This window comes from Osmerus mordax, chromosome 14, assembly GCF_038355195.1.
Source record: "Osmerus mordax isolate fOsmMor3 chromosome 14, fOsmMor3.pri, whole genome shotgun sequence".
Classification (NCBI taxonomy): domain Eukaryota; kingdom Metazoa; phylum Chordata; class Actinopteri; order Osmeriformes; family Osmeridae; genus Osmerus; species Osmerus mordax.
In genome coordinates this window covers 8,957,917-8,968,990 of record NC_090063.1, presented here as the reverse complement: position 1 = coordinate 8,968,990, position 11,074 = coordinate 8,957,917, and the positions used below count along the sequence as shown (strand labels likewise).

The 11,074-nt window shown below is 45.2% G+C and overlaps 1 protein-coding gene across 4 annotated transcripts; it reads left to right on the top strand.

Moving 5' to 3' along the window:
• Positions 1-96: 96 nt before the first annotated feature.
• Positions 97-10,997, top strand: LOC136956701 (oxysterol-binding protein 1-like). Of its 4 annotated transcripts, XM_067250650.1 has the most exons (18): positions 194-445; positions 527-566; positions 1,366-1,535; positions 2,840-3,048; positions 3,205-3,367; positions 3,537-3,648; positions 3,765-3,963; positions 4,093-4,207; positions 4,287-4,344; positions 4,632-4,799; positions 5,025-5,270; positions 6,033-6,153; positions 6,265-6,368; positions 6,493-6,588; positions 6,750-6,937; positions 7,103-7,332; positions 8,912-8,950; positions 9,265-10,997. In XM_067250650.1, the coding sequence occupies exons 2-18, from the start codon at positions 540-542 to the stop codon at positions 9,405-9,407; spliced, it is 2,388 nt and encodes a 795-aa protein (XP_067106751.1). In that variant the 5' UTR covers positions 194-445; positions 527-539; the 3' UTR covers positions 9,408-10,997. The 4 variants fall into 4 exon arrangements, with proteins under 4 accessions (XP_067106755.1, XP_067106751.1, XP_067106754.1 ...); XM_067250654.1 differs by lacking the exons at positions 194-445; positions 527-566 and adding an exon at positions 97-138; XM_067250653.1 differs by lacking the exon at positions 527-566.
• The last annotated feature ends 77 nt before the right edge of the window (positions 10,998-11,074 follow it).

Sequence of the window (11,074 nt, the reverse complement as noted above, 5' to 3'; positions counted from 1 at the left end):
AAGCCATTCTCTTTTATAGCGTATCACTGTGCTTGTATCAGTGTTGAAAGACTCTTATTTTGGTAATTACTACAACGGATGCACTGATCAGTGTAGCCTATTTGTAAATGACTCTGACGGCACACCGGTACTTTAAAGGTATGTAATGATGGATGCAGGATATGTTTCGAAACCTGTAATTAAACAAATGTCTGTTACACTAGCTATGTTGTCAGTCAATTAGATGGTGATACACACCAGAAACCTGCAGACCTGAAAACGAAGGTTGTCAGCTAGCACAATAGCTAGCTGGAAACATCAAAGATTTGAGGCTTTCCACAATTGAGTGAGTGACCGATATTGACAGGAGCGAGCTGTCAAACTAGCAAGGGCTGATTGTATTCTAAGGATATACCGCCAGTTTATTTGTTATTGGTTAGGTATCTAGCCAGCGAAAGTGTTCAAGGTTGGTATCATTTGTATTTACTATTATCAAATATTTTTATTTATTTATTGATATTGTAAGATGTATTTGTTTTGCTGCTAGCTTGATAGCAAACATGGACCCACCGCCGCCTGTAATTGTCGTAAGTCCGAAGTCAATGAACTACATGAGGATGTGCTTAGTGTTAGCCTACTAGCTAGAGCTAGCTAGTTGTTAGGCCTCTAACAATCTACCGTTTGCTTGTGTTAGTTTGCACTGTAAAGCATAGAAATGTAGTGACTTTACGACATATTGTGTGTTGTAGTCCAATGGCTAGATAACAGATGTCTGTCATTATGGTTAATGTTAAAGCGAAGGGGTTGTTTACTCATATCTAGCTTGCTAACTCACGAGTCTGCAGGTTCTCATCCAGCTCAGAGATTAGCAGATAACCTGATCTCAACTGCATGTCTATCTTGTTAGTTAGCACAGCAAATTTTAGTCGATTGAGCTTTCTTAGCTTGACAACTGTGTGTGGAAGTTGCATTTATCAACCTAATAGTATCCCGCATAGACGTAGCTAATGATAAATACATTGGCAATGTCATACTGTCAACACAATAAAATAATATAAAGGATTTATTTAGCCAGAATTTCCATTAGTCTTGCTCACCGGTCAGTAGGCAATAGCCTCCCAATGAATCCATTGTTTACAGTAGCCTTTAGGTGGGCTTTGAACCAACAACCTCTTGGTTGCTTGTCTAATAGACTTACATTTGGGCTACAACATACAATATTTCTCTGTTTTCACCACCTGTGAGTAATTGACCTGCTGCTAACACATGATGTAGCATATAGCGCTGTCTAATCAACCTTGGGGGCTATCTTTCATAAACCGCTCTGCAGGCTTTGAAAGTTGTTGCTGAATTGTCAGTGTGATCTTCGGCTGCCTGTTTCTTCAGGTCCAACCTGACACCGCCAAGCTTGGGCCTTTGGTGATGTCGGAGCCCAAGGCGCCCACTCCGACCCCCGGAGACACGTACAAAGGCTGGCTTTTCAAATGGACCAATTACATCAAGGGTTACCAGCGGAGATGGTTTGTCTTGAGCAACGGTCTCCTCTCGTACTACAGGTAAGGATGATGCAAGCAACACTCTTGTCTCCCTTTTACAGGGACAACCCTGTGGTCGGTCAGGACAATGGCAAGTCAAGACAGTCAAAATAAATATATAATGGGACACAGTCAAATTTTGGGTTATACTTGTACTTATAATGGTGCCATTGTAATTGGAGGGAGTCAGATGGCTGAGTGGTGAGGGAGTCAGGCTAGTAATCTGAAGGTTACCAGTTCGATTCCCAGCCGTGCCAAATGACGTTGTGTCCTTGGGCAAGTCACTTCACCCTACTTGCTTCGGGGGGAATGTCCCTGTACTTTCTGTAAGTCGCTCTGTATAATAGCGTCTGCTAAATGACTAAATGTAAATGTAATGTAATTAGTTGTGTGTGTACTGCTGTAGGATTTCAAACTCGCTGGTATGTAACAACATCACACAGTCTTCAGTATTCCCCAGAAGAGTGTGAATCTGTGTGTTTGCCAACCTGTGAGAAATGAAATCCTGGCTCCTGGCCTGTTTGCTTAATCAGGTTTGGAGCCATACCCCATCACCCCTCTGGGCTCCGTCAATAATTAATGTATCCTAACACTGTGTGTGTGTGTTTGCATGTCTGTAAATAGCACTGTTGGTCCATCTGTTTTAAGATCAAGTGATAAGCCTACATGGTACTCATTAATTCTGCATCTGCCATATTCCTATTTCTAGATCTTTTTTCTGTATGGAATTTTGGCTCTCAAATGCTTGGCTTCTAAGTTCTTGGAAGTAGTCATGGCAAATTGTTTTGGTCATTGCAAGTGACATTAATGCATCTTTGTAAACTTGAATATTAGAAGTTTGAACAATAGATAGGTATTTTTGGATTGTGAGTTTTGAATCCCTAGGAGGGAGAAATGGCTATGACTTATACATTTTTAAGGTTACTGCCACAATACCTGAAATAATTAGTTATTGTATTAATACTCTGTTTATATCAGGTTAAAACTGCTACAGTTGGGGCAACGCCAGATTTAATGTAATCAGACAAATAGGCATTTGGTAAGAGATTTTAAATTGGCCTTGCAAGCTGCTTTCTCAGCTGATGCAATTAAATAGTCTTAGATCAGAGTCCAAATCTCACTGTGGGATTGGAAATGGAAGGTGAGGAGTGGTTGTCGAACAAAGGGCATTACATTTTATATGTTTCATTTAACAATCTTGTGAAACATTAGTCGGTTCTTAAATGTAGCCTAGATGTTCAATAGGTTGCTAGAGGCGACTGGGATTCATGTAGCCCACGCAATGGGATTGACATCAGATAACCTTGTCCTTCCCCTTCGTCCAGAACCCAGGCAGAGATGGGCCACACATGCCGGGGCACCATTAACCTGGCCACAGCCAACATCGCAGTGGAGGACTCTTGCAACTTTGTCATCTCCAATGGCGGGGCACAGACCTACCACCTGAAAGCCAGCACAGAGGTGGAGCGCCAGCGTTGGATCACCGCCCTGGAGCTGGCCAAGGCCAAGGCAGTCTGCATGCAGGCCGAGTCTGGTGAGGGCGGGGGGAGAAAGAAGTGGGAGGGTGGGGGTGAGAGGGGAAGCAGGGGATGGATGGCGAAGGAAGGATCAGGTGGTGGAGGGAGGAGTAAGGAGGTATAAATAACAGTTTAGTCTTTTTCTGGATGCTCTCATCTCTTCCACCCCTCAGATGACTCCGGAGACGAGTGTCCCACGTCGCCCCCCACTGCAGGACAAGGCGGTGGCTCCCGGAACTCGGCGGTCCAGTCCACGCTACGCACCCTGGGCAGCAAGGTGGAGGACCTCAGCACCTGCAACGACCTCATCGCCAAGCACGGCTCGGCACTGCAGAGGTCAGGGGTCACTCACGGACCAGAAATACCTACAGCACTGTAGCATGTGGAACTGTAGGGTGTGGTCCCTTCCCAGAGCATGGCAGAGATGTGTTCTCTACCCGGTGTAACAGCAGCGCACATACCACAAATGTGCTAGTTCAGTAGGATCTGTTCTCTACTGTCCTAGATCCCTTTCAGAGCTGGAGGGCGTGCGCGTGGGAGGAGAGGCGGGAGATAAAATCCGGCAGGTAACAGAGAGGGCCACGCTGTTCCGCATCACCTCCAACGCCATGATCAACGTAAGTCACCTGGAAGGACGCAAACTTCAAAGTTTCGTCTTGAGATTTCATCCAATGTTTTATGTGCCATGCCTTGTTCAGCTTATGAACACCAGACATATCCCTCTCCTCACCAGGCTTGCCGAGACTTCCTGGCCCTGGCCCAGAGCCACAGTAAGCATTGGCAGAAGGCTCTGCAGGCAGAGAGGGACCAGAGGATGAGGCTGGAGCAGACCCTGGAGCAGCTGGCTAAACAGCACAACCACCTGGAGAGAGCCTTCAGGGGGGCCACAGTACTGCCCCCTTCCCTCAGTAATCCTGACATAGACAGCAAGGGTAATGTCCTGACGAACCGTGCCTGACCTTTCTGAGCTCGATATCACCAGACCACTCTGTTCGAGGAATGTGCTAGCGGAGACTTCCAGAGTTCTCTGCTGTTTACTGACGGCTCTCGCTCTCTCTCAGGGTCGGGCTCGGGGAAGGGGGACGCCAGCGACGAGGACGATGAGAATGAGTTCTTTGACGCCATGGAGGACCCGGCAGAGTACATCACCGTCCCGGCCGACCCCAAGTACCACAGGTCTGCTCCTTTCCGCGTCTCTCCCACTCCCTTCCTGTCTCCTACAGAACTAACATCCCACTCTTGTTCCTCCTCTCAGAAGGTCGGGCAGTAACGCCAGTGGTTTCAGCAGCGAGATGGGAATGGATGATCAGTCAGTAAGTCAAGCTCAAATCTTCCCTTGGGTTTCACCTCCACCATGTTGTCAGGAAGCCAATTGTTTCCAATATATACTTGAATCCTTTTTTTTGTAGATTCCCTTGTTAATCGATGACAACATAAATTAGAGATCTAATTATATTCTCAAAACATATGAGGTTCTTTTGCAATAACTAATATCTTTGTTTGTATTTATTATCCTAAATGTGTACAACAAAAACACAGTATTGTGTATTTTTTATTGTGGACGTTACTCACCAATAATGTGTTTGTCCTTCCTTCACAGCTTGATGAGCAGTCCCTGGCATCCAACCCTGAGTCTCCACATTCTCAGGAGGTGGAGCCAGTGAGAAAGAGGCGAAGCCATATCCCAGACAAGCCAAACTACTCCCTCAACCTCTGGAGCATCATGAAGAACTGCATTGGCAAGGAGCTGTCGAAGATCCCCATGCCTGTAAGAAGCACCACTGGGTGGGGTGGAACAACAGCAAAAACAAACGCAAAGACAAATCTGACAAATGTTCTCTGTTCATTTTCAAATTCATCTCCATCTTTCTACACCCACTCTCATACCTTACACCACCTGCTTTCCCCCAATTCCTCTCTCTCTCTTTCTCTCTCTCTGTGTGTCTCTGTCTCTCTCTCTCCTGTGCCTTCCACCCCTCCTCCTCCTCCTCAGGTGAACTTCAACGAGCCCCTCTCCATGCTCCAGCGCCTGTCTGAGGACCTGGAGTACTACGAGCTGCTGGACAAGGGCGCCAAGTGCCAGAGCTCTCAGGAGCAGATGTGCTACGTGGCGGCCTTCACTGTGTCCTCCTACTCCACCACAGTGTACCGCACGGGCAAGCCCTTCAACCCCCTGCTGGGAGAGACCTTTGAGCTGGACCGCCTGAAGGAGAGTGGCTACCGCTCGCTCTGCGAACAGGTGAGGCAGGTGGGAAGGGAAGAGGAGGAAGGAGGCTGGAAGAGAAAGGGAGGGAGAAGAAAGGGTTAAGGGAGGAGGATAGAGAAGTTTGAATTAGAGTGGATGAAGGAGAGAGAAAAAAGAAAGTAGGGCAGGAAATGTCAAAAGAGAAGGAGAGAAGAACAAGAGTGTATGAGGAACTAGGAACATTATGATGCCAGAGGACAGACTGCAGAGTGACAGCAGTCAGGTGGAGCTGTTCTTTGTCTGTGGTGCTAAAACTAAGACGCAGACACGGCTCCTTCTGAATTCTACAGGCTTCCAATATGCCCTCTAGTGGCTGACCCACATAACATCGTACACATACATTACTTCCTTGAGCAGACACTAAAAAAGGATGTACAAACAGTGCATACAAATTAGAGCAGAAGATCAAGTTTTACGTTTTGAAAAGTTTTTTTCATAGTTTTACAGTATTTCAGTGGTACAGTTAAGTTAAATGTTGAACAAAAAAGAACATTACGGTACAACAGTTACTCAAAAACAGTATAACAATAACTATCTCAATAACTGTAGCTAGCTAATTAATAAATAGTAGACAAAGACAGTGTCAGTGTCAGAATAGTGTCAGTTCTTCAACTACAGTCTGTCAATAACGTTTCAATTACAGTAGTGCAATGTACACCGCAATATCACTCTATGGAATCAAGTTGTCGTTTTTGACATATATAAACTGTAAACGCTTTGACTCGTCACTGTATTTTTCCGGTCACCTGGTGCCAGGTGAGCCATCATCCACCTGCAGCAGCCCATCATGCCATCTCTGAAAAAGGCTGGACCCTTAGACAAGAGATCTCACTTGCCAGCAAGTTCAGGGGCAAATACCTCTCCATCATGCCCCTCGGTAGGACTTCAGAGTGCCTGCCAACTGCATGCCTGTGTTCAGAGTAGTTCCCTCTATTTTTTCAAGACTGTCACGTCGGTGCGTTGACCACCCTCTTTTGTCCCTCCTCAGGTTCCATCCAGTGCATATTTGAGAAGAGCAACAATCACTACTCGTGGAAGAAAGTCACCACCACAGTTCACAACATTATCGTAGGCAAGCTGTGGATCGACCAGGTACAGCCACTCCCCAAAACTCAGCCAATTACTGCAGTACTGCAATTACATGACAATACTCGTTCTCCCTTCCTACCCCTTTTCTGTAATCTCTCTTTTTTCTCCCTCTTGCTTCCTGTGTCAGTCAGGAGAGATAGATGTGGTGAACCATACCACTGGAGACCGCTGTCACCTCAAGTTTGCCCCCTACAGCTACTTCTCCAGAGACGTGGCCAGGAAGGTGAGGCTCTGACCTCCCTCACTCACTCAGAACCGACACTTCTATTCTTTAACACACACACACACACACACACACACACACACACAGAGAACTACAAGTCTCTCTCTCACACACACACACACACACACACACCATTCCCCCTCACTCTCTGTCTTCCCCAGGTAACTGGGGTGGTTACCGACAAGGAGGGCAAGGCCCACTTTGTGCTGTCAGGCACCTGGGATGAGAGGATGGAGTTCTCCAGGGTGATGCAGAGCAGCAAGGGGGGGGAGAATGGCGCTGAGGGCAAACAGAAGACGGTCTACCAGACCCTGAAGGCCCGCGAGCTGTGGAAGAAGAACGAGCTACCGTGAGTACAGACGAAGTCCCCCCCGCAGGAGAGCGATTAATCCTTTTGACCATGAAAAGGCCATGAGATTACAGTGCCTTGATGACACTTGATATTTCTCTCTTTTTTTATTAATTTTTTTGTTCCCGTCTCACTACCCAACCCTCACTTTCTCCCTCCCCACAGTGAGGGAGCGGAGACCATGTACTACTTCTCCACCCTAGCGTTGAGCCTTAACGAGGCTGAGGAGGGCATAGCCCCCACCGACAGCCGCCACCGGCCCGACCAGAGGCTGATGGAGGATGGACGGTGGGACGAGGCCAACACAGAGAAGCAGAGGCTGGAGGAAAAGCAGCGCATCGTGCGGAGGGAGAGGGAGAGGGAGGCGGCCAAGACGGCCATCCCACCCGAGGAGGGTAAGAGACAGAGAGAACAGAGAGAGAGGATGGGGGGGAAGAGGGAGGGAGTGTCTGTCTGTCTGTCAGTCTGTCGTTCACCTGTTTGTCTGTCTTTCCCCCCCCCCCCCAAGCTGTCAATGAGGATTCCTTTACTGACTCACCTCACAAAAGCAAGTACTCCTCTCTTCCTCCTCCTCCTCCTTTCCCTCTTACTCTACCTTTCCTTAACCACACGCACACACACACGTATGTACCACAAGGTAAGTATATAGACTTGGTCATTCATGCCCATCCTTCAAGGCCCATCTCATCGTTATCATTTTGTCCCCTCATTTTCCCCCCATCCCCTATCCACGTTTACGTTCCATTTAGCCGACACAGTGGAGGTTGGCACGGAGGCCAGCGAGGCTTCAGACCAAAGCAAGTACCTCTGCATCTGCTCCCCTCGCACTTAAACACACACTTGGTTCTCTCTTCCTCTATCTAAACTCTACATATAAGTATTACATACACTTATTATTCCGTTTTAAATACAGTAGATAGTTCTAGTTGGTGATGCCATTATTCCATCAAATTCTCTGTCTTCTACAGTTGAGCATGCAGTAGTTAGGAAGCAGCTACAATGTATCCCATATCAGTACTACTAGTAATATAGTGACATGTTTTGCATCACATTTGCATGTGTTTTGGTTTGGGGGGGTTGAGAAACATACGGTTAGACGTCTCTTTTTCCCCCTTTTCTTGTTCAGCTGATACAGAAGACTCTCCCCCTCACACACCTGTTGCATGCAAGTAGCTCTATCAGTCTATGTGTCTGTCTGTCTGTCTGCGTGTCTATATGTCTATCGATCTCCTTTATTAATTTTTCATAATTAAATAGAAACCTTTTTACACATTTACATTTTTTCCCACTTTATCGCTGCAGCTTCCCAAGGGCCACCCAGCTCTCCTTTTCAAAGCAAGTATTATTTAGGGCACCTACATACATACATACACACTCATGCACAGTCCAACACCAGGGGCCTCATTTAGGAATGTTGTGTACAAAAGAAGGCGCAAACTTTGGGATTTACAAAAAGAATGACTTGATAGTAGACTGTGGTCCTTCTTACGGGCCTACAGCAGTAGGATGAAACTTGAGAAACACTTTGAAATTGGTAGCCTAAGCCTACCATTGTGTAGAATAAATATTATGGTCTGGGTATCTCTGTCATATATGTATATATGAAGAGTACCCTGAGTGAACACATTTAGGATAATAAATACAAACAAAGATATTAGTTATTGCAAAAGAACCTCATATGTTTTGAGAATATAATTAGATCTCTAATTATTAAACAATAGGCCTGCTGGCACATTCTGAAATGTATTTTCAGAAATGATGAGGAGAACGGTATGATATACTACATTTCCAGCGTGAAAGGAGTGTGTGCACGCTTTTAAATCAGAATTTCTTTTTCCATAAGCACTTTGTGTTTTGTTTATATGCCACTTCTTGATGTTAATCTTTTATAAATGAGGCCCCAGGCCATCATCATGCCATTTTAGTTCCTCTTCACCAATATTCTCCCCCTCATCTATCCATCTTGTCCTTCAGTGGAAGGCTCTGAAGCCCCTAATGGATCTACGGTCAAAAGCAAGTAACACCAGTCCAGTTCTCTTTTCTCTCTTGCTTTCTCCCACTCAGCCCTACTCCCCCTTCCCCGTAGTCCTTTTCTCTGTTTTGTGTTGTTCCTGTGTTGGTCTCTACCTTCTTTGCAGCTCCTCCAGCAGCAATGATTGCTGTGTACTAGGATTTAGAACCAGTACTACTATTTAGAACCAGTATGAGTAGTACCAGTATGACTTCCTGGATTAGCATCTCGCACCAGGAAGATACCCCCATCTTATCCCAGTGGCGTCACAGTCTACACGTCGCCACCTCTACAGCTTCTGGTTTGTTCTCTCCAGGCTCCCACCAGGACAACTACCAGGCACTGTGGTTCGAGAGGTTCGAGGACCCTGTCTCGGGAGAGACCATGCACGTCTACAAGGGGGGTTACTGGGAGGCTAAGGACCAGGGCAACTGGGACATGTGCCCTGACATCTTCTGATTCAAACCAACCCTCCCCTCCCCCAGCTAAATGGACTTATCCAGACATGGCAAGACATCCTTTATTTCACCAAAGGGGGGTGAGGGCATATTGGGGCATCCCCCCTGTTTTATCTACGCCCCTACCTTCCAGATGAGATAATGGATTGCCCCAGCATCTCTGTGTATATTGCGTGTGTTTGGGCTGCTACAGACAAACGGTAGGACAGAACTGGACAGGGTAACCTGCTTCATGCCTTGATTATTACGACAGACACCAAATAGATGCCCCTAGATCAGCTCTGCCCTCTCTCTCCCTCCACCCACTCCATCTCTGACTCACTCCCATTTCTAAGTCACTCAATTTTCACTCTTCCTCACTCCAACGTCCACATTCTTGACCTCTTCCTAAGTAGTCTCACTGTGAAGACGGATGCAGCTCATCCTTTCACCTTTCAAACAGAAGAACTTTAGAGAGCGTCTCCCTTCTTTTCTGTCTGGGTGTGAACAGCCATGTGGTGACTGATATTTGGTAAGGGTAGCACTAGAAATGTGGTACACAGTGCTTCACAGATGCTGTTTTGTGTGTGTGTGTGGGGGGGGGGTATTTAAAACATTGTATTGTGGGACTTTACTTTCTTTTCTAAAACTCCATGAGTTTAAGTATGTGCGTGTGTGAGGTCTGTTTGTGTGTTTTCCTAAAGAAGATAAATCCACATTTTATTTTCAAGTGTACTTAAAATAAAATTTAAAAATCAAGTCAGAAAAGCAAGAATACAAAGCAAAACTATATACTGCAAATGTTCCTGTATATGTACATATCAATTAAAGTTACAAATATTATTGCTATTAACATTATTAACCACTACCTGAGTGATTGTGGTAGTTGGATGTCGAACACAGCAGAGATTACGAGTTTAGAGAGCCATAATATTTTCCTTTTTTCCCGTTTTCTTTTCTGGACAGGATGTCCAATATTGCTTATTAGTGGTTCACTGTTCTTTGACAATGAGTCAACTGTAGGCTTACATTTGTTTAATAATCTGAGGAGGGTGTGTTCATCCCTACCTCTCAGCCTTGACCCACAATTAGTTACTAGCTGGTCCAACTTTTTGCTTTATACTTATATAGTTTCACAATTGTATGAAGCACAAATGTAATTGCATTGAAATTGGGTAGCTATGTAATATAAAAGGACTCTATTCTATGATATTAATATGCATTATTTTGTTTAAGTGTAGAAGGTTGGTAGATCACTTAAGTATATGTCAGCGTCAGCAAATAAGGCCACCATCTTTTTTGTTGTTGTTTGTTTCCCACCATCTCTTTCTCAGTGTTTAAAGTTGAATGTTATCTGGTTAACTGTAAAAAAAAAAAACAGTGTTATTGATAATTGTAAAATTGTGGGCTACAGTTTTATTTCTCACCAGTCTGTTTCTATGCATTGTTTGTTTTGCCTTTTGTTATTTTTATCCGTTTGTGATTTTAGCTTTTCTCACTCCAATAATTCCCATCTGTCTTCATTCCATTATATTATATGTTTTACTTTCTCTGTTATGATATTCGTCAGTGCTCTAAGACAGAGCGTAGCAGGATGATGTAATAAACCTGGCCGCAGAAAAAGTATATGGTCACTGGTTCATTCAACTAACGAAAGAAAATGCCGAAATAGTCCACCTGTGGTTTCAT